Source organism: Passer domesticus, chromosome 37, assembly GCF_036417665.1.
Source record: "Passer domesticus isolate bPasDom1 chromosome 37, bPasDom1.hap1, whole genome shotgun sequence".
NCBI classification, from domain to species: Eukaryota; Metazoa; Chordata; class Aves; order Passeriformes; family Passeridae; genus Passer; species Passer domesticus.
In genome coordinates, this window is record NC_087510.1 from 294,602 (window position 1) to 322,358 (window position 27,757).

At 63.8% G+C, this 27,757-nt stretch overlaps 3 protein-coding genes across 3 annotated transcripts in view; all 3 read left to right on the forward strand.

Moving 5' to 3' along the window:
• The window catches only part of LOC135288904 (neurexin-1-beta-like), a 13,738-nt gene extending 12,023 nt beyond the window's left edge, over positions 1-1,715 (forward strand). The window contains 1 exon segment of the mRNA XM_064402247.1: positions 474-1,715. Within this exon segment, the coding sequence (XP_064258317.1) occupies positions 474-1,237 (764 nt within the window). The 3' untranslated portion in view covers positions 1,238-1,715.
• Positions 1,716-1,862: 147 nt separating this feature from the next.
• On the forward strand, positions 1,863-7,567 carry FRMD8 (FERM domain containing 8). The gene is given in 12 exon segments (XM_064402278.1): positions 1,863-2,044; positions 2,469-2,627; positions 3,340-3,441; positions 3,514-3,572; positions 3,698-3,754; positions 3,756-3,865; positions 4,251-4,439; positions 5,086-5,140; positions 5,142-5,210; positions 5,286-5,468; positions 6,128-6,332; positions 7,305-7,567. Coding segments are annotated over 12 exon segments (1,368 nt in total). The 5' UTR covers positions 1,863-1,986; the 3' UTR covers positions 7,427-7,567.
• Positions 7,568-16,303: 8,736 nt separating this feature from the next.
• On the forward strand, positions 16,304-26,534 carry SCYL1 (SCY1 like pseudokinase 1). Its single transcript, XM_064402279.1, has 16 exons — positions 16,304-16,560; positions 17,410-17,553; positions 17,966-18,088; positions 18,317-18,531; positions 18,638-18,728; positions 19,076-19,231; positions 19,956-20,114; positions 20,820-20,927; positions 21,480-21,593; positions 22,045-22,200; positions 23,508-23,690; positions 24,266-24,338; positions 24,682-24,897; positions 25,048-25,130; positions 25,229-25,430; positions 26,322-26,534. The coding sequence occupies exons 1-16, from the start codon at positions 16,423-16,425 to the stop codon at positions 26,432-26,434; spliced, it is 2,274 nt and encodes a 757-aa protein (XP_064258349.1). The 5' UTR covers positions 16,304-16,422; the 3' UTR covers positions 26,435-26,534.
• Positions 26,535-27,757: the final 1,223 nt, after the last annotated feature.

The following is a 27,757-nucleotide window of genomic DNA, read 5'->3' on the forward strand; positions in this document are numbered from 1 at the left end:
GTGGCCGGTGGCGGATGTCCGGTGGCCGGCGGTGGCCGGCGGTGGCCGGGGCCGGCCGGGGCCGGGCGCTGGCGCCGCAGGGGTGGCCGCGGCACCTTCTCACCGAGTGTCTCTTCTCTTCTTTTCTTTTTGTTCTTTTTTTCTCTTTTTTCTCTTTCTCTCGTTTTTTGTGTGCTTTCCCTTCCTTCCTGCAATTTCTTTTTCCTCCACGCTAAAATCACCCGGCCCCATCCCGCGATGTAAGTTGACGGCAGCGCCGCGGTTTGCTCTTAAAAACAAAAAACCGAGAAAAAAAAAAAAAAAAAAGTAGAGGATTAGCTAAAAATGAAAAAAAAAAAAAAAAAGAAATAAGTAACCTAGAGCGGAGCTGGCGCGGAGGCGACCGGAGGCGGCGGGGGGGGGGTCGGGGGGCGCAGCGGGGCGCGGCGGCGGGGGCTGACGGGGGTCTCCCCGTCCCCTTTCTGTCTCCGCAGGCGGGGAGCTGGTGCTGCCGGCGTCCCCGGGCCCCCCCGCGCCCCCCGCCGCCCCCCGCGCCCCCCCGGGCTGCGGCCCCGACTGCGACGAGCCCTCGGGCTTCGCCTCGGGGGAGGCGGCGGACCCCGACCCCGACCCCGGCCACGCTCCCGGCCCCGAGCAGCCGCCGGCCGACGACGAGGACTTCGCGGGGCTGGGGGGCGGGGGGAGCCCCGAGGCCGCCGCCCCCCCGGCGGCCACGGCCGCGCCCCGCGGCGCCGGGACCGAGCCCACGGTGGCGGGCGCGGCTCCGCCCGGGCTGGTGCCCGCGGGCGAGCGGCACCCGCGGGAGGGCGCGGGCGGGGGGCGGCGCGGGGGGGGCTCGGCGCCTCCCGTGACCCGACGCCCCCCCGTGCCCCCCACAGCCGCGCCCGGAGCGGTGGAGGTGGTGCGGGAGGCGGGCGGCACCACCGGCATGGTGGTGGGCATCGTGGCGGCCGCCGCGCTCTGCATCCTCATCCTCCTCTACGCCATGTACAAGTACCGCAACCGCGACGAGGGCTCCTACCAGGTGGACCAGAGCCGCCACTACATCGGGGCCGCCCCCGCCGCGCCCGGGGGGGGCCCCGGGAGGGGCTCCCGGTGCCGCGTCCCCGACCCCGCCCGCCGGGACCCCCAAGGAGAAGGCGGCGGCCGCGCCCCCCAAAGCGCCGGGCAAAGCGCGGCGCAACAAGGACAAGGAGTATTACGTGTGAGGGGGGGGTCTCCACGCGTGTCCCCCTGACCCCCCCCCCCCCGCTCCGCCCCGCCGCCACCCCCGGGGGGATGTCACCTGCCCGCCCCCCCGACCCCGCCGCAGCGGGGGCGCCTCTGTGGTCTCTCTGTGTGTGTGTCCCCCCGCCCCGACCCGCCGCCGGGGAACCGGGGGGCGGCTCGCGGAGGGGGGGCGCGGGGGGGGCGCGCGGGACCCCCCCAGCGTGGGGTGCGGGACCCCTCCTCTCCCGAGAGGGGCGCGGGATTCCCCCCACCCACCAAACCGCTCCCCTTCCCAACCTCGGATCGGTTTTTTACCGCCCCCCCTCGCCCCCCCTCCCCGAGTATTTCTTTGGGTTTATTTTTTAATTTCGAGAGCCCCGATTGGCGTCGGGACCCCCCCCCGGGGTCCTGCCGGGACCCCCCCAAAAGCCGCCCCGAATCCCTCCGAGCCCCCCCGGGCCGCCCCCCCGCCGCGCACAGAGGAATACACGGTTCTATACTTCGTACAGCGGCTCCGCCTCTTCCTGCGCCGCCCCCGGGACCCCCCGAATCCGCCGGGACCCCCCGACCTCCCCCCGGGGGGACCCCGGCCCTCCCCTCCGCCAGGGGGCGCCTCCCCCCTCTCCCGGGCCCCGCCCTCGCGGTGACGTCACCCCGGCGGCCCCGCCCCCTCCGCCCACCCGTTGCGCTTCCGCCCCGCGCGCGGGACCGGCGCGAGGAGCGCGCGGAGCCGTGACCCCGCCGTGACCCCACGGTGACCCCTCCGTGACCCCGCTCATGGACGGGGAGGGGGAGGCGGAGGGGGAGGGCGCGTCCGCCCCGCCGGGCGCCGCCGGTGAGGGGGCGTGGCCACGGGAAGGGGGCGGGGCCGCGAGTCCGGGTGTGGGCGTGGCCGGGGGACCCCCGTGGGTGGGGGGCGTGGGGCGATTTGGGGGCCGTGAGACCCCCGGGGGGGCGTGGGACACTTTGGGGGGGGGGGTGGTCTGGGGGAGGGCGTGGCCGTGGGACCCCCGTGCGTCCTCTGGGTGTGTCCCGGGGGTGTGTCAGTCGGGGGGTGGGGGTCCCGGGGGAGGTTTGGGGGTCCCCGAGTGGGTTTGGGGTTCCCTGGGTGGGGGTCTCACGGCCCCCGGTGCCCCCAGCCCTGCTGTGTGTGTTGGGGTAGCTGTGGGGGTGGGGAGCCCGGGGGTGGTTGGGGGGCGGTGCGGGGGTCCCGGGGTTTGTGCGGGGGTCCCGGGGGGTCTCACCCCCGGTGCCCCCAGCCCTGCTGTACCTGCCGGACGGGTCGGCGCTGCCGCTGCCGCTGGAGCCGCCCCCGGGCCCCACGGCCGCGGAGCTGCTGCGCCGCCTGCAGGGGGCGCTGCGCCTCCCGCCCGCAGCCGGTGACGCCCTGGCGCTGTGGCTGGGGTCCGAGCTGCTCGGTGAGGGGACAGGGGGGACAGGGGGGGACATGGGGGACATTGGGGGACACGGGGACATTGGGGGGAACATGGACATGGCGCTGTGGCTGGGGTCCGAGCTGCTCGGTGAGGGGACAGGGGGGACAGGGGGGACATGGGGGACATGGGGGACACATGGGGGGACAGGGGGAACATGGACATGGCGCTGTGGCTGGGGTCCGAGCTGCTCGGTGAGGGGACAGGGGGGACATGGGGACATGGGGGACACATGGGGACATGGGGGACATTGGGGGGAGCATGGACATGGCGCTGTGGCTGGGGTCCGAGCTGCTCGGTGAGGGGACAGGGGACTGGGGGGACAGGGGGGACATGTTGGGGACATGGGGACACTGGAGTGACAGGGGGGACACGAGGACATGGACATTGGGATGGACATGGCGGGGTCACAGCTTGGGGTCGGAGCTGCTCGGTGAGGGGGGACAGGGGGGATATGGGGGGACATGGGGGGACAGGGGGACACAGAGGGGAAGTGGGACCATGGGGACACGGTGGGGTCGTGGTGTCACAGCTCGGTTGTGAGCGGAGCTGCTCCCTGAGGAGGGGACATTGGAGGGTCCCATGAGGGACAGGGAGACGGGAGGATCCCCCTGGAGGGTGGCGGGGGGGGTGTCCCTGTGCCCCTGGGGGTCTCCGCGGGTCCCCACGGGGTGCCAGCCCTGTGTCCCCCCCCCAGAGGTGCAGCTGAAGCCGCGGCACCGACCCCTGCGCCTGGTCCGGCACTGGCCGGAGCTGCTGCTGCGCTTCAGCCTCGCCTCGCCCGCGGCCATCGCCCAAGGTGAGGGCTGGGGGCTCGGAGGGGACCCTTCGGGGTCCCCTCGGGGGTCCCACTGACCCCCTGCCCCCCCAGATGAGCCGTGTCTGCAGCTGCGCAGGAACGTGTTCTTCCCGAAGAGCCGCGAGCTGGAGGTGAGGGGGGCACGGGGGGTCCCCGGCGTGGGGGGGTCCAGGGGAGGGGGACATGGGGGGTGCAGGGTGGGGTCTGCGTGGTTCAGGGGTCTCTCTGGGTGACCTGGGGGTGTCTGTGGCTCCAGCTGCAGGAGGAGGAGCTGCTCCGCTTGCTCTATGAGGAGGCGCGGGAGCAGCTGAGGGGGGGGGCGCTACCCCGTGGACCCCCCCGAGGCGGCCGAGCTGGGGGGGCTCAGCTGCCGCCTGCGCCTGGGGCCCTTCGAGCCCGGCCGGCACACGGAGCTCAGCCTGCGGTCAGCACCGGTCGGACCCTGCCCGCGGGACCCCCGCCCATGAGACCCCCACCCCTGGGACTCCCTTTGGGGACCCCACTCAGGACCACCCCCCCCCACCTGGGACCCTCTAATGCGACCACCCACGGGATCCCCTCCCCCTGGGAGCCACTCCCCCCACCTGGGACCCTCGCACGCGACCCCCACGGGATCCCCTCCACCTGGGAGCTGTACCTGGGGGACCCCCCCCACACCTGGGACCCACCCACGGGAACCCCTCCGGGGCCGCCCCACCCCACGGGACCCCCACCCCCCGGTCACACGGTACCCCCTGGCCCCCATGCTCGGCCCGTGCCCCTCCCGGTCCCCGTGTGACCCCCCCTGACCCCCCCGGTGTCCCCCCCAGGCCGCTGCTGGGGGAGGTGCTGCCGCCGGGTCCTCCTACCCGCTGGGGGGCGCTGTTCCGGCGCTCGCGCGAGCCGGGCCCCGCCCAGCGGCTGCTCGAGGCGTTCGCGCGTGCGCCGGGCGCCGAGGCGCCCCCTGCCGGATTGTACCGGGACTTCCTGCGCCGCTGCCACGCGCTGCCCGGCTACGGGTGAGGGGGGACCCTGGAGACCCCCGGGACACCCCAAAGGGACACCCCAAAGGGGACAGCCCTCAGGGGACACCCCCCGGGACACCCCAAAGGGACACCCCAAAGGGGACAGCTCAATGGGACACCCCAAATGGGACACCCCAAATGGGACACCCCACTGACGCCCCCAGCCCCTCAGGGAACCTCACAAAGACCCCACCCAGGGACCCCTGCCAACCTCAGTGACACCCCCAGATTGACGGGGACCCCCCCAGATCACCAGGGAACCCCCCGTGCACCCACCCTGCCCCCCAGAACTATCCAACGAGCCCCACAGACCCCCAGGGAGCTCTCCCAGGGACCCCTCCCAAATATCCGACCCCCACAGACCCCCAGGGAGCTCTCCCAGGGACCCCCCCCCAAATATCCGACCCCCACAGACCCCCAGGGAGCTCTCCCAGGGATCCCCCCAAATATCTGAGCCCCGCAGACTCCCCCAGACCCACAGGGACCCCCCCAGAACTCCTTCTGGACCCCCAAGTTCCCCCATATCCGGGTCCCGAGGGATCCCCCCCAGCACCTTCACCCCACAAGTGACCCCACACTGCCCCTGGGGCCCCATGAATTCGGGGTTTGGGGGTGACCCAGGCGTGTCCCCCCCCCCCAGGTGTGCCTTCTTCCCCGGAGCCATCGAGCGGCCGTCGGGGGGGCTGCTGGCCCGGGGGGGGCCTGCGCCCCGTCAGCGTGGCCGTGGGGCTCGAGGGGGTCACCATCATCGACCCCCGCCAGAAGGTATTGGGGGGGGGTCTGGGGGGGCAGGATGGGGGTCAGGGGGGCTCTGCGGGTGACCCCCCCCGTGCCCCCCAGCACGTGCTGCTGTCCCTGACGTACCCCGAGCTGTGCTGGGAGCTGGTGGGCGCCGTGGGGCAGGACGGGGACCCCGCGGGGCAGGAGGGGGACCCCGCGGAGCCCCCCCAGCTGTGGCTGGAGTTCGATGGGGAGCACGAGGGAGCCCCCGTGAACCGACTGCTGCGCGTGTTCTCCCCGCAGGTGCGAGCTGGAGGGCCCTGGGGAGGGAATTTGGGGGAGCAGGGGGATGGTCTGGGGGCACGTTAGGGGGCAGATGGGGGGGGTCCCTGGGGGATCAGTTTGGGGGTGTTGGGGGATCCTGGGGGGGTCGGTTTGGGGGGTTGGGGGACAGTTTGGAGGGTCCACGTGTGGGTTTGGGGGTCCTGGGGTGATCCCAGGGGTGTTGGTTTGGGGATCCCTGGGGTCTGTTTGGGGTTCCCAAGGGGGTCGGTTTGGGGGTCTCTGGGGTGGATTCGGGGGTCCCTGGGGAGAGTCCCAGAGGGGTTTGGGGGTCCCTGGGGTGGGTTTGTGAGTCCCGGGGGGGGGGGTCTCTGGGGGGGCGTCCCGGGGTGGAATTGGCAGGTTCCTGCGGAGGGGCTCGGGGGGGGATTGAAAGGTTCCCTGGGGTGTCCCGGCGGGTTTTGGGGTCCCTGGGGGGGTCCTGGGGGGTTTTGGGGGCCCCTGGGGGGGTCCCGGGGGGTTTTGGGGGCCCCTGGGGGGTTCCCGGGGGTTTTGGGGGTCCCTAGGGGGGTTCCCGGGGGGTTTTGGGTGTTCCTGGGGGGTTCCCAGGGGGTTTTGGGGGTTCCCGGGGGGTTTTGGGGGTCCTGGGGGTCTCGTTCTGGTGCTGACAGCGCCCCCAGGCGGAGCTGATGAGCGCCCTCATCGAGTGCTGCATCGAGCTGGGCGGGGCGGCCCCGCCCCCCGAGGAGCAGGCCCCGCCCCCCGCCGGCGCCGCGGCCACGCCCCCCGAGGCGGCCGGCGCGCGTGGCGCCCCCTTGCGGCGGCAGGAGAGCGTGACCCGGCCCCGCCTGCAGCGGCTCGCGACCATCGACTACGTGCGGGAGGGTGCGACAGGCGACAGCGGGACACGGGGACAGCGGGGACATCCGGGACAATCGGGGACATGAGGGACAACTGGGACATCGGGGACAGCGGGACACGGGGACAGCGGGGACAGCGGGGACATCCGGGACAGCGGGGACAGCGGGGACAGCGGGGACATGGGGACAGCGGGGACATCCGGGACATCAGGGACATGGGGACAGCGGGGACAATCGGGGACATCGAGGACATTGGGGACAACTGGGACATCGGGGACAGCGGGACACGGGGACAGCGGGGACATGGGGGACATCCGGGACATCGGGGATATGGGGAACAACCGGGACACGGGGACAGCGGGGACATGAGGGACAACCGGGACAACGGGGACAGCGGGGATATGGGGCACAGTGGGGACATGGGGGACATGGGGACAGCAGGGACATGGGGACAGCGGCGACGTGGGGAACATTGGGGACATCTGGGATATTGGGGACATCGGGGACATCCAAGAGATGGGGGACAGCGGGGACATGGAGGACAGTGGGGACATCAGGGACATGGGGACACGAGGGACTGGCGGGACATCGGGGACATGGGGACAGCGGGGACATGGGGGACATGGGAACAAGGGGGACATCAGGAACATTCAGGACATGGGGGACATTGAGGACATCCAAGAGATGTGGGACAGCGGGGACATGGGGGACATTCAGGACATCGGGGACATGGGGGACATGGGGACACACACACTTGGGGTGACCCCAGTGTCTGGGGGTGGTAGGGGTCACGGGGACGGGGAGGGGGACAGGAGGGCGGTCACAGGGACATGGCGGGGGGGACAGGGACCTTGGGGGGGATATGACAAGCAGGGGACACAGGGTAGGGGGTGGTCTGGGGGAACATGGCACGCGAAGGGGAATTTAGACACCCAAGGGTGGCACAGGGGACCCCGAGGCGTTTCCTGCCCTAATGCCACCCCAATGTCCCCCCCAGGGCAGGAGCTGCGGCGGGTGAAGCCCCCCCGGCGCTCGGCGTCCTTCTTCAGCCGGGTTGGGGGGTCCTACAGCCCCGTGGCACAGGGGGGCACAGCGGGGGCCGGCTCCGAGCAGGGCTGAGCCCCCCCGAGCCCCCCAAACCCCTCCCAGTTCAGACTGGGAGCACTGGGAGCCCCTGGGATCTCCCCCTCTTTGTACCCACACCCCCCAATAAACTGCACTGCCCCCCCGGCCCCTCTCCCCAGGCAGGGTTTGGTGAAATTTGGGACCTTTTAGGGCAAATCGGGGTCGATCTGAGGCTAATCCAGAGCAGTTTGAGGTAGTTTGGTACCAGTTTGGGGATGATTCTGAGTGGTTTGAGGCAGATCAAAGCTGATTCAGGGTGATTTGAGACTCATTTGGGGTGTTCGGGGCTAATTCCTGGCAGTTTTGAGCTAGTTTGGGATATTTGGGGCTGCTTTTGGATCATGCAGGGCATTTTCCAGCCAGTTCCTGGGGGTCTGAGGCCACTTTCAGTGGAGTCGGGACATTTTGGGGCCAGTTCTGGGGGGTTTGGGGCCTGTTCCAGGCGGCTTGGGGTCCGTTCAGGGGGGTTTGGGATGAGCCGCAGCAGTTTGGGGCCAGTTCTAGGAGGTTTGGGGCCAATTCTGGGGGGTTTGTGGCCAACGTAGCCAAATGGCGGCCCCACGTGACAGCGGCCATTTCGGGCTGGGGATGTAGGGACACACGTGTGTCACCTTTGTCACATGTGTCACCTGTGTCAGGGGCTTCTCTGTTGGGGGGCTTCTCCCTCTCATTAACGCTAATGAGATCTTTGCGAAAAATTGCACCATTTTTTGGGGCAAGTCCTGCTGATTTTGGGGCATCGCTCGTTGTCCATTTGGGATCTTCACACACCCACCCAAAATCCCCCTATTTCAATATTTAACCCCATTTTCCTCCCTTTTCCCACCCAGCAGGGCTGCATTTATCCAAAATATCACATTTTCTGCCCATAAATCCCGCACGCCTCCACTCTGCGGCAAAACCACCTCAGTCCCGAATAACTTCATTTTCTTAAGGTGCTTTTTAGAAATGTAAGGATTTTTTTAAGGGAGAACTGGAGGGAGTTTTGTGCTGTGGGAGGGGTCGGTGTTAGCAGGGCCTTAAGAGCACGGAGGAACTGATCTGAAATCCAACATTTACAAACTAAAACTTGAAGAAAATATAAGTTTTTGATAGGATAAAGAAATGTTTTGGAATAAATGTTACCTGAGGAAAATTGTGAAGGACACGGGTCCCCCTCCCCCCCCGCCTCACTGTTCCTGTGGGGAGGCGCCATTTTGGGGGGGGGGGGGGGGCGGAGCGGGTTATGGCCGAATAAAATTATATTTTCTGAGGGAAATAAGACGTTTCTGAAGTAAAACTTGACACTTCTGAGAGAAATAAGACATTTTTGAGGCAAATGGGGAACTTTCTGAGCTAAATGAAGCATTTTTGATACAAATCTGACGTTTCTGAGGGAAATAAAGACATTTTCTGTGCAAATAGGACATTTCTGAGGCAAATCGGACACTTCTTGAGGGAAATCAAACATTTTTGAGACAAACCAGACGTCCAAGAGAGAAATGAGACATTGATGAGGTAAAATCAGACGTTCCTTAGGGAAACCAGACATTTTCTCAGGGAAATCGGTCATTTTCTGACGGAAGTCGGTCATTCCTGAGGCAAATTACATTTACCTGAAGGAATTAGGGCTTTTCTGAGGTAAAACCAAGGAGAAAAGGGTGATTTTTTTAACTGTTCAGCCTCTCCGGACGCGGCGGAGGTGACTCGGCGCTTCCCCCGCCCAATGCGGAGCGCACGGAGCGATGGCGCCGCGCCCCCGCCCCCGGTGCCGCCCCCGCGGCGACTGCGGCAAAACCAAGGGAGGGCCCTGATGAGGGGCGGGGTCTCCGCGCGGACCCGCCCAGGACGCATCACTCTCAGATCCCTCCGCGCGCGGATCCCTCCGCCCCTCACATGGCCGATGGCGATTCACCTCGGATCCCTCCGCCGGATCCTTCCGCCGCCGCTCCCGCCCCCAAATCTCTTTTTTTTTAACTTGTAAATGGGCGTGGGGGAGGGGCGGAATGAAAGTCGGGGCTGTGGGGGAGGGGAGCGAGGTGGGGGAGGGGGTCTGTGCCCATTTAGCGGCGGTCTGAGGGGGCCCCACGGAGGAGGGGACGCGATGAAGTTCCCCTCCTGCTCGCGCCCCTTTTCGTGAGGTAATTTTTGTGTGAAAATTCGCAAAAAATGGTAGGGTTTTAAAACGCCGGGAAGCTTCGAGGAAATAGTGTGTTTAAAGTAAAGAACAGAGGTGGTTTTGCCTCAAAAACCCATTAAGAAAGGGGGCTAGGGAGACTGGAGAGGCAGCCTCCCACTTCGGGTTTAAAAGCGGCCATTTGCGTTTAAAAATCATCTGAAATGATGCGAGGTTTGGCTTAGTGGTGATTTTTGGGGGCAAAACCTGTGTCCTGTGCCCCAAAAATAGCTTGAACTCACCTTAAAGTGCTGTTGAGGCTCTTTAGAAGTTTTAGTGCTATCCTAGCTTAAAAAAAATCTAAAACTGATTTTTTGTTCTATTTTTTCCCTAAGAAACACCCAAGATTTGGTAAACAGTATCTCCATAGGAAACTGCTTTAAAATGGCCTCTCCAGGCTCAGCTCCTGAGGAAAAAGCAGCTTTTGGGGTATTTTCATGCAGAAAACGTGAACTTCGGACATGTCAGAGTTGCTAAAATGATTTAAAAGTTTAAATTAGGGCTTAAACCAGCTGCAAATGGATGAATTATTGTTGTAAAAATTACCGTTGAGATAAACCTTCCCTAAAATCAGGATATTTTTAGGGGAGGCCTTTTCCAGCACCTGAAATGGGGATAAAATATTACATTTGAGAGCCTCAATGGTGGAAATACCCAGAAAATCATTAATAACAATAAGGAAATTTTTCTCCTGCAGGAAACGCCCCAAAAATGTCGGAACAGCTCCTCCCACACCCCCAAAATGTCTCATCGCTTTCATCAGCACCTTTAATTAGCCCTAGAGCAGCTTTAATGAATGATAATTAAAAGGTTGGGGGGGCAGGGTTGTCCCCTCCCTGTGCCAGCACTTTTGGGGTGTCATTTCCTGCCCGGAAACGCCTCAAAATGTCAAAAAAAGTGCCTTAAAATGCCAAAATAATGCCTTAAAATGCCTCAGAATAGTGGGGGTTTATTCCCCTTATTGAAAACAGGGACTTCCATGACTCAGCATGGCCTGAAATGGGGTGAAACACGGAGATTTTGATGCATTTCTGTCGTAAAAAAGGAAATTAAAATGGTGGTTAGGGCTGTGCTATATCAGGGTGGAAAAAGGGGTTTAAAAAGTGTTGTTTGGGCTTTTTGGGGAACAAAAACTGGTGAAAACTGGGCTTTGGGGTCTGTGTTCCCTCAAGAACTTTTTTCCCCCCAAGATTTGTGACCCTTTTGAGGAGAAACGGCGCCTTTTTGGCAGCGGCCCAGCCCCGTGACGCAGCAAAAGCAAAAACCAGAGTAAAATGAATGACTAAAAACCAAAAAAACCTCCAGAATCACCCGGGAAGGTCGAAGCGAGGGATTTTAGGGCAGAATTGGCCAAACCGAACGAAAAATCGCTGTTCGATTTAACCGTTTTTTTGCTGGACCGCGTGGGGCGGCCGAAGGCCCACGGCCGCGGGGGGAGGAGGGGGCGCGGTTTGTGAGGGGAAAAAATCAAAGAAAGGGGTAAAAAAAGTGAAATAATGAAAAAATGAGCTTTTTCACACTGCGGGTGGTGGATTGGGTGGGGGGATTTTGGGGGTTGCTGCCCTTTTTTGGTGATTTTAGGGACTATTTTGTCGCCCCCGCGGGGGCGGCGCCGGGCCGTTTATAAGGCAGGGCCCCGCGCCGGCAGCGCCCGGCCGAGAACCAGCCCCGAAACGGCCCGAATTCGGCCCAAAAGCGCTTAGAGCTGCTCCATTTTATACAAAAAGCTCCTAAAATGGCTTTATTTCCTACCGAGAGCTCAAAAGATGGCTTTATTGCCTACGAAAAGCTCTTAAAGCTGCGATATTTTATAGAAAGAGCTCCTAAGACTGCTTTATTTCACAAAAGCGGCTCTTAAATATTTATTTAAAGAAAAGAGACAAAAGCTGTTTCCTTTAAGGAAAACCGAGCTCTTAAAGCTGCTTTCTTTCAATATAAATCCTTAAATTGCGGCGATTCCAGTAATGGGAAAAGCCGGGGCGAGCCGGGGCACTTTTAATTGAAAAAACGAATGAAAAACCTTTAAAAAGCTCTTAAAGCTGATTTTCATTTAAACCGAAGCTTCTAATGCTGGTTTTTAAGAAATCGCTGCTTTCAAAGCCGATTTCTGGGAGAAGAGGCAGCTCTCGCAGCTCTTTTAATTCTTAAAATATCCTAGTGTGATATTTTCAAAAAGCCAGAGCTAACTGGGGCTACTTTAATTTAAAAAGAGCTTTTTAAGCTTCTTTAATTTAAAGAAAGAAAAAGCGCTTGATACGCTGTTTTCTGCTAAAAAAGCTCGTACATTTCAATTTTTAAAAAAAGCTCCTAAAGCTTTTTAAAAATGTAGTTTTGTCCCCAAGTGGGGCCGGGCCGGGCAGCGCAGGCGGGGGCGGCCGGTTTGGGGTGAAATGCGGCATTTTCAGGCTCAGGATGGATTGAGAGGAGCCATTTTTGAGGGAAGAGCAGGAAAACTGAAGAGTGAAGATGGAGTCGGCAGGGAAAGGAAAGTTTTTCTTCGCAGTGGCCCCATTTGGGGGGAAAAAAGGACTTTTTGGTAAAATGGCGGCAGTTGGGCAGGAGAGGAGCAGAGAGAAGAGAGGAAACAAAAGGACAGAAAGACAGAAAATAGAACATAAAAGAGAGAGAAAAATAGAAGAAAATCAGAAAAAAAAAGAAAATAGAAAAACCTTAGAAAAAAGAAAACAGAAAATTGAAAAAATAGAAATTGGAAAAAAGAAAATTGAAAAAGCATAGAAAAATGGGGAAAAAAGAAAATAGAAAAAAAAAGAGAAGAAAATTGGAGAATAGAAGAAACTAGAAAAAAAATTAGAAAATTTGAGAAAATACAAGAAATTAGAAAAATGAAAATCGAACAAATAGAAAATAGAAGAATATAGAAAAATAATATAAAAAATGAAAATAGACTGTAAATAAATAGAAAAACACAGTTGGGAAAAATGAAAATAGAAAATTGTAGAAAAAAAGAAAAAACCAAGTGCTGAAAATTTGAGAAGATGGAAGTGAAAGAAAACAGGGAAAAATCAGAAGAGAGAAAATAGAAGAGAATAGAAGAGAGGAAAAATGAGAGAAACTCAAAGAGGATTTAGAGGAGAAAATAGAAGCGAAAAATAATGAAAAAAAGAAGGATAAAGGGAGGAAAAAAGGAAGAAAAATCCCGATTTGGGCCCCGGAGCCAGGAAAATTGAGGAATTTGAGGAAAATGCCCCAAACGGAGCCGGAGGAAGCGGCCGGGTGAGGCCCCACCCCCCCTCGGGGGTTTGGGAATTTTGGGGGGATTTGGGGGGTTTTGGGGTTCTGTCGTTTCAGGCGCCGCCGCCGTCGCCCCTCCCCCTTCCCCCTTTTTCTATTAAACTCCCCAGAAATGGGGAAAACCCCCCAAATTCCTCCAGCGCCCTCCGGCTCCGCCGCTCCCGCCGGCGCCGCTCAGTAAGTGTCCGAAATCTTTTGTTTTTATCCCGAAGGCGTCGCGCGGGAGGGGCCGGTGATAAAAAAAAAAGGGAGAGAAATGATCAAAGATATGTTTTGTATTTTTTTTTTTGCGGGGGGGTGGGGAAAGGGGGAGGGGGTGTCTCGAGTTTTTTTCCCCCTCAGGGAAGCAGCAAAACGCAGGGAAAAAAGGCAAAAATACGGTGAGAAAAAGCCGAGGAAAGGGAAAAAAAAAAGAGAGGATTTAACCAAAAAAGGCCAGTCTGCACTCAAAACGCGCTCAGGAGATTCCGGCAGGGATTTGAGGAGAAAACCCCCAGATCTGGGGAATGCAGAGAAGTAAGAGTCGATTTAATTTCATTTTTTTGGGGAGGTCGGTTTTTGGTGGGAAGGGGGCGGTTTTGGGGTGTTTTCCGCCCTTTCCGCAGCCGCAAGTGAGAGGAGTCAGCAGCATCAAAAAGAAGCTTTTTTGCCCCAAAAGTGAAGCTGGAAGAGCAGGAATGTGGCTCCAGGAGCTTTCCTTAGGAAAAAAGAAACGTAAAACCCCCCCAAAATCCCCGCGGAGGGAGGGGCTGGAGCAGGCGTGGGGGGAGGGGACAATAATCATGTTTCCAGGTTTTTTCTCCAAAACCAGCAGCAGGAATGGTTAAATTTAGACTTTTGTCCCCAAAACGAGTAAGTGTAGGAGCGAGCAAGGGGCGGGGAAGCCTCAAATTTGAGGCAAAACCCCCCCAAATCGGCGGTGGCAGGTACCGGGTGCGCCCCTCCCCCCACCCTGAGCCCCCCCGGGACCCGCGCGGGGGGGTGGGGGGAGGGGCGGCGGATTTGGGACGATTCCGGCCGGTTTAGGGCGTCGGGAGGCGGGGGGAGCGCGGGGACCCCCCCGGACGTGGCATGCGGGCACCTCCCGACCCCAAACCCCCCCGAAACCGGCGGAAAACCGCGACCTTCGGGCGGTTTGACCGATTCGGCCGCTTTTCCCCCCAAAAATCCATTGTGCTGACAGGGTGTGTGTGGGGGGGGTCTCGTGGGTGTTTTTTGCAGCCCCGCCGGCCCTGCCCCCGCCAGAGGAGCCTCCAAGAGCCAGACTGGGGCAAAAAAAACCCCAAATCAGGGTCTGCAGGAACAGTAGGGAGCCAGAAATTGGTATTTGTGCCGCTTTCACCCCAAAATGGGCCACTCCAGGGATGGAAGGGGAGGGGGAGCTTTGGGTTTGGCTGCTTTCCCCCCCAAAATTGCTAAAATTGCCTCAGAATGCGCTGCTTGTAGGGCCCGCCCCCAAGCTGGGAATCTAAACCAAAACCAGGGTTTTTTCCACCCAAAAAATGCTTAGTCAGCGCCTTCGCATGGTGCTCGGGATGGGGGAGGAGCTTTTGAACCGTTTCCCCTGGATTTTCCCCCAAAGCAAAGGGATGGAGGAGCAGGCGTGGGAGATGGGGGGTTGGGTGTTGTCTCTCTCCCCTCCCCACAGTGACAGTGCAAAAACCGTCTTGATTCGCCCCAAAATGGACAATTTGCTCCAAAAAAAAGGCTTAAAAACTAGAAATCCCCCCCAAAATAAGAGGCAGGAAAAGGTGAGCCAGCAGAGTAAGTACCGGCGGGGCCCCGGGACGCGCCGACCCCAAAATCCCCCGTTCTCGGCCCGAGCTGCGAGGGGGGCGCGTGATTAACCCCAAAATCCCCATTTCGGAGCTAATTCTGCGCCGGGGGCGCGCGGGGGACCCAACGTGGCCCTTTCTGAGCCCGTTTAGCGCCGGGGGCGCGCGTCCGACCCCAAATCCCCGTTTCTCAGCCCGTTTTGCGCCCGGATCGCGCGATCGACCCAAAATCCCCATTTCTGACCTCGTTGTGCTCCGGGGGCGCGGGATTAACCCCAAATGCCCCGATCTGAGCCCATTTTGCGACCGGGACGCGCCTGTGACCCCAAATCCCCGTTTCTGAGTCTGTTTTTGCGCCTGGGCCGTCGCTCGGACCCAAAATCCCCATTTCTCCGCCCAAATTGCGCCGGGGGCACGTGCTGGGCCCCAAACCCCCCAAAGTGCCCGTTTTCGGGTGTGCTCCGGCCCCAAATTCCCCACATTTTGCCCCAAATCGCCTGGGGCGGGGCCGGACACATTTTGGGGAGGTTTTGTTTTTATTTTCCCGTTTCGGGAGGTTTTTTCTTTTCCTGAGAAAACTTTTCCCCGTTTTCTCAGGTTTTGCTTTTTCTCCTCTGGACCCAAAAAGGCCGAAAAAAAAGCAAAAGGCGCCGGTGGTGGCACCCCCGGGACCCCCCGGGGCGGGGTTCGACCCCCCGCGGCGCCGCCGCTGCTGCTGGCCTGGGCCCTATCGCGACAGAGACCCCCCCCATCGTGACAGAGACCCCTCATATCACGACAGGGAGCCCCATATCGTGGTGGAGTCCCCCCATTGCTCCTCCTTGACTTGGGGTTGCCAAAATCCAGAGGAAAGGATGAGCCCCATGTCCCGACACGGAGCTCATATCGCGACAGGAGCCCCCGTGTTGCGATGAGGACCCGTTATCACGACAGGAACCCCCCCTCGTTTATTCACACGGCTTTGGGTGACCCAGGGTACAGGACAGGGTGATTCCACGTCGTGACAGGGACCCCTTTTGGTACAGGGCCCCCCATATCGCGACAGGGCCCCCCTGCCCCTCGTTTCCCAGAGCCCCACACTGGTGACCCACGGTTCCAGGCCGGGGGGTGCCCCATGTCACGACAGGGATCGTCGGTCACGATGAGGACCCTCGACAGGACCCTGGGTGGCTCTGAGGACAGCACCCCCCTGTCGTGACAGTGCCCCTGTGTCGCGACAGGGCCCCGTGTGAGGAGCCAGCGCCGCCAGGGGGCGCGGCGTCGCCGTCAGTCCCCGTTATGGGACCCCCCCGTCGCGACAGGGACCCCCGTGACCAATAAACTGCAGAGTCCCGACCGGCCTCGTGTCGTCATTGGGGCTGGGGGGGTGGCATTGCTGCGTGTGACGTCATTGCCTGTTCCCCTGACGTCACGTCAACGCGGGCTGGGTCCGCTTGGTGACGTCACCGCCGCTTCCTGCCGCGTGTCCTTAGCAAGCCCCGCCCCTCCCCGCTGGTTTTGGCCTCGCCCATTTTTCGCCCCGCCCCTTCCTTGTTTCTGGCCTCTCATTGGTCCCTTCGAGCCCCTCCCCAGCCTCTTATTGGCTCTACCAAGCCCCGCCTTTCGCCCCTCCCCTTCCCCACCCCCGTTTTCTCATTGGCTCACCCAGACCCCACCCTTGTCCTCCCATTGGCTCAGCGAGGCCCCGCCCCCGGTCCGTCACCGGATGCTCCCGCCCGGCGCCGCCGCCGCTTCCTGCGGGCCCGCTGCGGCCCCGGGAGCCGCGGGGAGCCCCGGCAGCTCCGGGAGCCCCGCAGCGCGGCCCCGCCATGTGGCTCTTCTCCCGGGACCCGGTGCGGGATTTCCCCTTCGAGCTGGGCCCGCCCGACGCCGATCCCGACGCGGAGCCGCCCCCGGACCCCGCGGCCCCGGCCCCGCTCTGGCGGCTGCTGCGGGGGCGCCGCAAGGTTGGGGGGGCGGGGGGTGTGTGGGGAGGGTCCCGCGTCCCCTCGTGTGTCCCCTGCCTGTCCCCGCATCCCTGCATGGCCCCGCCATCCCTGCCCCCGCATGTCCCCACGACCCCCATCCCCTCCGTGTCCCCATCGCGGTGTCCCTGCCTCGGTGTCCCCACCCCCGATGTCTCCCGGTGTCCCCACCCCGGTGTCCCCCGCTGTCCCCATCCCTCTGTGCCCCAGCTCTCGCTGTCACCTGTCCCCACGTCACCGTTTGTCCCCATGGCCAGGTCCCAGCTGTCTCTGTCCACGTGTCACCCCTGTCCCCACATCTGCATTTGTCCCCATCGTGTCCCCCTGTCCTGTCATTGCTCCAGCCCCCCTGTCCCCACGGTGTCCCCCGCTTTTTCCCCTGTGCTGTTCCTCAGGCTGTGCCCTGCCTGTCCCCCTGTCCCCCGTCTGTCCCCCTGTCCCCTGCCTGTCCCGGTGTCCCCTGCCTGCCCCGGTGTCCCCCGTCTGTCCCCCTGTCCCCTGCCTGCCCCGGTGTCCCCTGCCTGTCCCCCGCCTGTCCCCCTGTCCCCTGCCTGTCCCGGTGTCCCAGAGTGTCCCGGTGTCCCCTGCCTGCCCTGGTGTCCCCCGCCTGTCCCGGTGTCCCTGCCTGTCCCCCTGTCCCCCGTCTGCCCCGGTGTCCCCCGTCTGTCCCGGTGTCCCCTGCCTGTCCCCCTGTCCCCCGTCTGTCCCCCCTGTCCCCTGCCTGCCCCAGTGTCCCTGCCTGTCCCGGTGTCCCTGCCTGCCCCGGTGTCCCCTGCCTGTCCCGGTGTCCCCCGTCTGTCCCGGTGTCCCTGAGCGTCCCGGTGTCCCCAGGCCGATGGCGCTCCGGTGTCGGTGTTCGCGCACAGCCTGGGCCCGGGCGGTGACCCCGGTGCCACCGCGCTGGCCCGGGCGGGGCTGAAGCGGCTCCGCAGCCTCCGGCACCCCAACGTCCTGGGCTACCTGGACAGCCTGGAGGTGACAGCACCGGGGACAGCGGGGACACTGCGGGGGTCACGGGGACCTGGGGGGAATGAGGGGTGGGGGCGAGGGGGGGACACGAAGGGATGGGGACAATGGGGACAATGGGAGGACAATGGTGGCAGGAGAATGAGCAGCCAGGAGGGGACAGGGGGACACTGGGGGGACAGGAATGGAGGGGACAAAGGAGGGACACAAACTAGGACCTGGGGGGACATGGGGGCAGTGGGGGGACACAGGAGGTGACACGGGGTGGTGGGGGGACACGGGGACACGGGGACAGTGGCGGGACACAGGTGATGACAGGGGGTGACAGGGAGGTGGGGGGACACGGGAGGTGACACAGGGTGGTGGGGGGACACGGGGGGACACGGGGGGCAGTGGGGGTGACCCGGAGTGTCCCCCCCAGACGGAGCAGTGCCTGTACCTGGTGACAGAGGCCGTGACCCCCCTGCGGCGGCACCTGCGGCTGCACCCCCCGAGCGGGGACTCGGGCGAGCAGGAGGTGGCCTGGGGGCTGCAGCGGCTGCTGGTGAGGGGGGGTCTGGGGGGGGTCCCTGAGGCCTTTGTGGGGACCCTGCAATCAGATCTGGGGGGGCCAGGTGGGTGGGGGATCCCCGGGATCTTGGGGGGGTCTCCAGGACCTGGGGGGATTTTTGAATCCAGGGGGGTTCTGAGAGGGTTTTGGCTCCTGGGTGGGAGGGGTTCCTTTTATTGAGGGGGGGTTACCGATATTGGGGGGTTTTTTTGCCCCCCCCAGACGGCACTGGCGTTCCTGGGGGCCTCGGGGCTCGTCCACCACGCGCTGGGACTCGACGCCGTCTTCGTGGACCCCGGGGGCGAGTGGAAGCTGGGGGGGCTCGAGAGGGTGGCGGCCACCAGCGAGGGGACCCCCACCCGCCCCCCCGGTGACCCCCCCCGGCCCCAGGACCCCCCCGAGCTCAGCGACCCCTCCCGAGGCCAGGGAGACCCCTGGTGAGTTGGGGAGGGGACATGGAAATGGGGGAGGTGGCACTGGGGGGGGGCTCAGGGGACCATGGGGGTCCCCCGTGCCCCCTCCCCACTGTCACGGCCCCCCCAGGGCAGGGGACATGTGGCGCCTGGGCTGCCTCATCTGGGAGGTCTTCAATGGACCCCTCCCCCGGCCGGGGGCGCTGCGCAGCTTCGGCAAGGTCAGAGACCCCTCCCCAAAAATCCTGGGGACCCCTTGGGCACCCCCAAACACCCGGGATTCCCCAGATTGACTCCCCCCAAACTTGTGGATCCACCAAATTCCCAAAACCCCCCACAAGGCTCAGGGGTGTCCCCGTGTCCCCCCAGCCCTTGGGGTACCCCTGACCCCCCGTCCCCCAGCCCCTGGGGTGGCCCTGACCCCGTGTCCCCCCAGCCCTTGGGGTGTCCCCGTGTCCCCCCAGCCCCTGGGGTGCCCCTGACCCCCTGTCCCCCCAGCCCTTGGGGTGTCCCCGTGTCCCCGCAGACCCTGGGGTGGCCCTGACCCCGTGTCCCCCTGTCCCCCCAGCTGCCCCCCGGGCTCATCCCGCCCTTCTCGGAGCTGGTGGCTGCGGATCCGGGGGCCCGGCCGGGCCCGGGGCCGCTCCTGGAGCGGCTGCAGCGCCCGGGAGCCTTCCTGGCCTGTGCCCTGGTGCGCACCGGGCTCTTCCTCGAGCACTTCCAGGTCTGCCTTCAGCCTCGCCCCGTCCCTGGTCCATCATCCTCATCCTCATGTTCATTCCTGTCCTTTTATGCTCATCCTCATCCCTGTATTCTCATCTTTGTGCTCCTCATCCCCATCATCGTCCTCATCCCTGTCGCTGTCTCCTGATCCATTCCTTGAGCCTCATCCTTGTCCCATCCCCGTGTTCGTTCCTGTTCCTTTATCCCCATCCTTATCCTCATTTATTGATCCCTGCTCTTCCATTCTTATCTTGTTCCCATCCCTGTCCCCTCATCATCATCATCCTCACTCCTATTTCTTCATCCTCTTCCTCGTGTTCATTCCTGTCCTTTTATCCTCATCCCTGTCTCCTCATTTTTGTGCTTGTTCCTGTTCCTTGTTCCCATCATCATCCTCATCCCTGTCGCTGTCTCCTGATCCATTCCTTGATCCTCATCCTTGTCCCATTCCCACGTTCATTCCTCTTCCTTTATCCCCATCCTCATTTCTTGATCCCTGCTTTTCCATCCTCATCTCATTCCCATCCTTGTCCCCTCATCATCATCCTCACTCCTATTCCTTCATCCTCTTCCTCATCTTCATCCCCATCATCCTTCCCATCCCTGTCCCCTCCTCCTCACGTCCATTCCCGTTCCTTCATTTCTGTTTCCATCCCCATCCCCACCCCTGTCCCCCATCCCCTGCTGTCCCCCTGACCCCCGGTGTCTCTGGGACCCCCCGGCAGGTCCGGGACCCCTCGGAGCGCCGGACGTTCCTGCAGGAGCTGCCCCCTCTCCTGGAGTCCCTCCCGGGGCCCTTCCGGAGGCACAAGCTGCTCCCGAGGCTGCTCGAGGCCCTGGAGCTGGGCAGCGCTGATGCCAGCGCCCTGCCCCCGCTGCTGCAGGTGGGACCCCCCCCAAAACACCTCCCCAAAACCTCCCTGACCCCCCCAAAATCCCATACAGAACCTCCCTGCCCCCGCTGCTGCAGGTGGGACCCCCCCAAACACCCCCTAAAACCTCAGCGACCCCAAAATCCCACACACAACCTCCCTGCCCCCGCTGCTGCAGGTGGGACCCCCCCACAAAATAACCCCCTAAAACATCAGTGACCCCAAAATCCCACACAGAAACCCCCTGCCCCCGCTGCTGCAGGTGGGACCCCCCCAAAATACCCCCCTAAAACCTCAGCGACCCCAAAATCCCACACAGAAACCCCCTGCCCCCGCTGCTGCAGGTGGGATCCCCCCAAGATACCACCCTAAAATCTCAGTGACCCCCAAAATCCCATCCACAGCTTCCCTGACCCACTGCTGTAGGTGGGATCCCCCCCCGAAAAACACCCCCTAAAATCTCAGTAACCCCAAAACCCACCCACAACCTCCCTGACCCACTGCTGCAGGTGGGACCCCCCCAAAACACCCCCCCTAAAATCTCAACAACCCCAAAATCCCATCCACAACTTCCCTGCCCCCACTGCTGCAGGTGGGACCCCAAAATCCCCCCCATAACCCCCAAAATCCCCCCCAGAACCTCCTTGCCCCCCCCGCTGCAGGTGGGACCCCCCAAATCCCCCCCAGTGACCCCCATGGCCCCCCGGTCCCCCCCAGGTGGCGAAGGTCCTGGACCCCCCCGAGTACCAGGAGCGAATCGTCCCCGTCCTCGTGCGGCTCTTCTCGTCCCCCGAGCGGGGCCTGCGCCTGCGCCTGCTGCAGCTGGTGACTGGGAGCACTGGGAGGGACTGGGAGGGACTGGGATGGGGCTGGGAGCACTGGGAGGGGCTGGGATGGGACTGGGAGCACTGGGAGGGGCTGCAATGGGGTTGAGAAGGACTGGGATGGGGTTAGGAAGGACTGGGATGGAACTGGGAGCACTGGGATGGGACTGGGATGGGACTGGGAGGGACTGGGATGGGGTTGGGAAGGACTGGGATGGAACTGGGAGCACTGGGATGGGACTGGGAAGGACTGGGATGGGACTGGGAGGGACTGGGATGGAACTGGGAGCACTGGGATGGGACTGGGAAGGACTGGGAGCACTGGGAGGGACTGGGATGGGGTTGGGAAGGACTGGGATGAGACTGGGAGGGACTGGGAGCACTGGGAGGGAGCTGGGAGGGAGTGGGAAGGACTGGGAGAGTCTGGGATCAGACTGGAGGGATGGGGAGGGGGTCTATGGGGCTTGGGGAGGGCTGGGAGGGGTCCATGGGAGGGTGATCCCTGGTTTTTGGGGGTCCCTGGGGGTGTTCAGGGGTCTCATGCCCCCCCCAGCTCGAGGAGTTCATTGAGTTCCTGCCTGAGGCCACGGTGGATTCCCAAATTTTCCCCCACGTCGCCCACGGGTTCCTGGACTCCAACCCGGCCATCCGCGAGCAGACGGTCAAGGTGGGCCCCCAGAATCACCCAGGACCCCCCAAATCACCTGGGAAACCCCCCCCAAATCACTCAGGACCCCCCAAATCACTCAGGACCCCCAGACTTTCTGGGACTCCCCCAGAAGTTACCTGGGGATCCCCCAAAACTACCTGCAGACTTTTCTAAAAATCAAATAGCGACCCCAGAATCCACCTGGGTATTCCCTGAAAGGGTGGGACTGATTGGGGACCCCCCCAAATGGGTGGGACTGATTGGGGACCCCCCCAAAATGAATGGGACTCTTCAATGACCTGGACCCCCCCAAAATAACCTGGGATCCTCCTTCCAAATCCACCTGTGGGCCCCCAAAACGGGTGGGACTCCCCCAATCACCACCTGGGCACCCCCAAATGGTTTGGATCCCCCCAGATCCCATCTGGGGGTGCCCCCTGACCCCCCCTCTGTTTGTCCCCCCCCCCAGTCCATGGTGCTGCTGGCGCCCAAGCTGGGGGAGGGGCGCAGGGGGGGGGAGCTGCCCCGGCTGCTGCTGCGGGTGCAGGGGGGGGACGCGCTGGGACCCCTGCGCTGCAACGCCACGCTGTGCCTGGGGCGCCTGGCCCCCCACCTGCCCGCCCAGGTGAGCCCTGAGACCCCCTGAACCCCCCCCATAATCCCCTCTCTGTGCCTGGCCCCCCACCTGCCCGCCCAGGTGAGCCCTGAGACCCCCTGAGCCTCCCCCAAGACCCCCACAACCCCCCCCAGTAACTCCCCTGCTGCACCTGGGGCACCTGACCCCACACGTGCCCCCCCTGAACCCCCCCCAAAACCTCCCCACACTGGCCCAGTCCCCATTTTCCCCTGTGCCCCCCACCCCAGACCCCCAACCCTGGTTTGGGCCCCCTCTCCACTTTGTGTCCCCAGTGCCCCCCCAGATCCTGTCTCCCTCCTCACTTTCCCCCCTACCCTGTGTCCCCCTGTTCCCCCTCACTGTCCCCCCCAAGATCCTGTTCCCCTTCTCTGTGTCCTCCTGTCCCCCCTGACTGTCCCTGTCTCTCTCTCTGTCCCTTGTTACCCCTCACTGTCCCCCTTTTCCCCCTCACTGTCCCTGTCCCTCTCTCACTATCCTCTGTCCCCCCGACTGTCCCGTTGCTCCTCAGTGTCCCCCTGTCCCCCCCTCATTGTCCCACTGTCCCCCTTCACTGTTGGCCCTCATTGTCCCATGTCCCCTCTCACTGTCCTGTGTCCCCTCTCACCGTTCCCCCTGTTCCCCTGTCCCCCCTGACTGTCCCCTGTCCCCCCTGACTGTCCCTGTCCCCCCTGACTGTCCCCTGTCCCCACTCTGTCCCCGCCATCTCCACTCTCTCTGTGTCCCCCTGTCCCCCCTGACTGTCCCCTGTCCCCCCTGACTGTCCCCTGTCCCCTCAGTGTCCCCTGTCCCCCCTGACTGTCCCCTGTCCCCCCTGACTGTCCCGTGTCCCCCCTGACTGTCCCCTGTCCCCCCTCACTGTCCCTGTCCCCCCTGACTGTCCCCTGTCCCCCCTGACTGTCCCTGTCCCCCCTCACTGTCCCCTGTCCCCCCTGACTGTCCCTGTCCCCCCTGACTGTCCCTGTCCCCCCTGACTGTCCCCTGTCCCCCCTGACTGTCCCTGTCCCCCCTCACTGTCCCCTGTCCCCCCTGACTGTCCCTGTCCCCCCTGACTGTCCCTGTCCCCCCTGACTGTCCCCTGTCCCCACTCTGTCCCCGCCATCCCCACTCTCTCTGTGTCCCCCTGTCCCCTGTCCCCCCTCACTGTCCCTGTCCCCCCTGACTGTCCCTGTCCCTCCTCACTGTCCCTGTCCCCCCTGACTGTCCCCTCTCCCCCCCTCACTGTCCCTGTCCCCCCTGACTGTCCCCTGTCCCCCCTCACTGTCCCTGTCCCCCCTGACTGTCCCGTGTCCCCCCAGACCCGCCGGCGGGTGCTGGCCCCCGCCCTGGCCAGGGCCACCCGGGACCCCTTTCCCCCGGCCCGGGCCGCGGCCGTCGCCGCCTTCGCGGCCACCCACGGCTGCTACTCGCCCCCCGAGGTGGCAACCAGGGTGCTGCCCCCCCTGTGCGCCCTCACCGTGGACCCCCCACCCCGGCGTCCGGCAGCAGGTGAGGGCGGGGAGGGGGCTGCGGGAATTTGGGGAGGGGTCTGGGTGCTGGGGAGGGACCCAGAGGAATTGGGGAGGGGGTTTGAGAACTGGGGATGGACCAGAGGAATTGGGGAGGGGGTTTGGGTGGTGGGGAGGGACTCAGAGGAATTGGGGAGGGGGTTTGGGTACTGGGGAGGGACCCAGAGGAATTGGGGAGGGGGTTTTGGGGGGGTTGGAGTGACGCAGAAGAATTGGGGAGGGGGTTTTGAGAGGGTGTGAGGGACCCAGAGGAATTGGGGGAGGGGGTTTTGGGGGGGTTGGAGGAATCCAGAGGATTTGAGGAGGGGGTTTAGGTGCTGCAGATCCCGATGAAATGGGGGGGGTCCCACTGAGGGGGGTCTCAGAGCAGGCGGTGCCAGGGAGGGTCCCAGAGCAATTGGGGAGGGGTCCCAGAGCAATTGGGGGTGGTCAGGGTGCATGGGGGGGGTCCCATATAAATTGGGGGGCTCCTGGGGGGGGTCAGGGTGCTATAGAGGAGTGGGGGTCCAGGGGGGTCTCTCACTGTCGGGGCCCCCCTGCCCCCCCAGGCGTTCCGGGCCATCCGCAGCTTCCTGGAGCAGCTGGAGGCGGCGGCCGAGGCTGGGGGGGTCCAGGAGGGGGGTGAGAAACCGTGGGGGGGGGGAAAACTGGGGAGAGGGGGTCAAAAATGGGGATGGGGACCAAAAATTGGGGAGAGGGGGGCCAAAAATGGGGAGGGGGACACCAAAAATTGTGGGAAGTGGGTCCAAAAATTGGGAAGGGGGTCCAAAAGTTGGGGGGAGGGGGGCCAAAAAATGGGGGGGGGCAAAAATTTGGGGAAGGGGGCCTGAAAATTGGGAGTGGGGGGAAATGAAGGTTTGGGGGAAAGGGAGGGAATTGGGATGGGGGGGGGAAAGGGGGTGGGGGGACACGGGGGTGGTTTGGGGGTGTTTTGGGGTGTCCCCCCCACCCCGTGACCCCCTCCCCTCCCCCCCGCAGACACCCCCACCTCAGCCGCCATGCCGGGGGGGGGGCGCGGGGGGGCTGGGGGCGGCCGTGTCCTGGGCTGTCACCGGCGTCACCTCCCTGACGGCGCGGCTGATGGGGGGCGAGGGGGGGGGCGACCCCCGCACAGCCCCCCCCCCACGCAGGGACCCCCCCCCGCAGACCCCGGTCGAGAGCCCCGCCGCCCCCCCGAAAGGTGAGTGACCCCCCCCCCCCCCCACAATTCCTGACCCTTCCCCCACAATTCCTGACCCCCCCCAGCCTTGGGGACCCCCCCCCCCAGCCTTGGGGACCCCCCCCAGCCTTGGGGACCCCCCCCTCAAACTCTCGTTTGCCCCCCCCCCAGAGCCCCCCAGCCAGGAGACCCCCCCCGAGGAGCCCCCCCTGGAAGACACCGATGGCTGGGACGACGACTGGGGGAGTCTGGAGGTGAGTTTTGGGGGGGGGGGGGGGTGTCACATTTTGGGGGGTGGGGGGCACAGTGTGACCCCTCCCCATCTGCTCACCTCTGTACCCCCCCCCCTCAGGACATGGAGCTGCCCCGGAGCCCCCCCGCCAGCAGCCCGGAGGAATTGGGGACCCCCCCGCAGCCCCCCGGCCCCACCCCCACAGAGCCCCCCCCCAGCGCCCCTCCCCCAGCCGGGGGGGGTGACGAGGGCGAGGGGGGGTGGGGGGTGGGGGGCGAGTGGGGCACCGAGGACGCCTGGGAGGCGCTGCCCAGCCAGCACGGTGAGACCCCTCCCCAGACACCCCCAGACCCCCCCTGGGACACCCCCAGGACCCGCTCTGGGACACCCAGAGCCCCCCAGACCTCCCCCCGGGACCCCCACACCCACCCCAGACACCTCCAGACTCCCCCCAGATTACCCAAGACCCTCTCCTGGGACCCCCAGACCCACCCAGGACCTCTGGGACCCCCCAGACCCCCCCTCGGGACCCCCCCAAGACACGCCCAGAACCTCCCTGGGACCTCCAGACCCACCTGGGACCCCCCAGACACCCCCCCAGCACAACCCAAACCTGCCCTGGGACCCCCCAGACCCTCTCTGGGACCCCCAGGACACCCCCAGACTCCTCTGAAACACCCAGACCTCCCCTGGGACCCCCCCAGACCCATCCCAGACCCCCCTGGGACCCCCACAACCCCCCAGATCCACCCCAGACCCTTCCAGACCCACCTAGGACCTCCCCTGGACACCCTCAGAGCCATCCTGGACACCCCCAGACCCCCCCCCGGGACCCCCAGACCCACCCCGGACACTCCCAGACTCCCCTCGGGATGCCCCAAACGCCCCCCAGGACTGCCTGGGGTGCTCCCAACCCCCCCAAGAGCCCCATAAACCCCTTGGGATCCCTCCCCAGGACCCCTCAATGCCCTCTGAGGGACTCCCCAGTCTCCCAGGACCCCTCCTCAATGTCCTTGGGACCCCAGACCCGCCCCAGTGATCCCCCCCCAACACCCCCGGCCCCCCTGAACCCCCATTCCCTGAGACCCCCTCAGGGCCTCATCCCCCCAAAACCGCCCTCCTCCTGTGCCCCTCCGTGACACCGCTGTCCCCTCACTGATCCCCCCGACCCCCCCTTTCCCTGTCCCCCCCCGTGACCTCCGTGTCCCCTCAGGGCCGCCCCCGGGCCGGCGGCAGCGGGAGCAGCAGCGGCGCCGCGAGCTCGAGGCCAAGCGCCGGGCGGCTCCGCGGGGCCCCGCAAAGCTGGGGGCACGGAAACTCGACTGAGGGCTGGGGAGGGGGTCCCCGAGGAGGGGAAAAGGGGGAAAATCCCCTTTGGGGTTCGTTTTTTTTTGGTGTGCGGGGAGGGGGATCGGTAATAAAAGCCCCCAGACCCGCAATGAGCGCGCGCGGCGGCGGCGGGAATCCGTGAGGGGGACACGTGAGCGCGCGGGCACGTGGCGCGGGGAGGGGCGGGGTCACGCGGCGGGGCGGGCCGTCACGCGGCGGGGCGGGGAGGGCGGTCACGTGGCGCGGCATGGCCGGCGGGGAGGGCGCGAGCGCCGCCCAGCGGCGGCGGCGGCGGAAGGAGGAGGTCGGGGGGGGGCGGGGGGACCCCAAAATTTGGGGGGGGGGACCCCGGATTTGGGTGGGGGGCACTCCACGGGGGGTGGGGACACGGGGATGGGGGAGGGGGACACGGGAGAGAGGTGACAAGGACACCCCAAGGAGGGGGGGGACACCTCGAGGAGGGGGGGACGTGGAAAGAGAGGGGAGCAAGAACCCCAAAAATGGGGGGGGGGGGACACGAATTCCGGGAGGGGAGGGGACAAGGACGGCGGGGGGGGTGGGTGGGACCCATTAAAGTGGGGGGGGACACGTGGGGGTCCCAGAAATGCGGGGGGGGGGGCTTTGGGGGGGGTCCAGGTATTGGGGGGGGCATTTGGGGCTCAATTTTGGGGAGGGGGTCTAAGATTGGGGGTCGCCCGTGGGGGTGGGGGGGCTGTGGGCGGTGCCCGGGGGGTGTGGGGTCCCAAGGGGGGGTTGGGGTCACCCTTGGGCCCCCCCAGGACCCCCGGGTGCGGCTGTCCAAGGCCCTGAGCTACGTCCTGCGCCACGGCGCCGAGGCCGAGGGGCTGCCCATGGGCCCGGGTGCGTGAGACCCCAAAATCCCCCCCAAAAAAACACCCCAAAATACCTGAAAACCCACCGAAAACCCACCCCAAAACTCTCCAAAAACCCACCTGAAAATCCACCCCAAAATCCCCTGAAAATCCTTCCCAAAACCCACCCCAAAAATCCCCTCTGGGGTCCCCACAATGTTCTCTGGGGTCCCAGACCACCCAAACGCCCCCTGGGACACCCCAAATATCTTTTGGGAACCCCCAGACTCTCCAAAATCCTTTTGGGATCCCTAAAACGTCTCCTGGGATGCCCCAAATGCGTTTTGGAACCCCCAAAACACCCCCTGGGACACCCCAAATACATTTGGGACACCCCAAAATCCCCAAAACGTCCCCTGGGACCCCCAGAACACCCCCTGGGACCCTCAAAACACCCCTTGGGACACCCCAAATACATTTGGGACACCCCAAAATCCCCAGAACATCC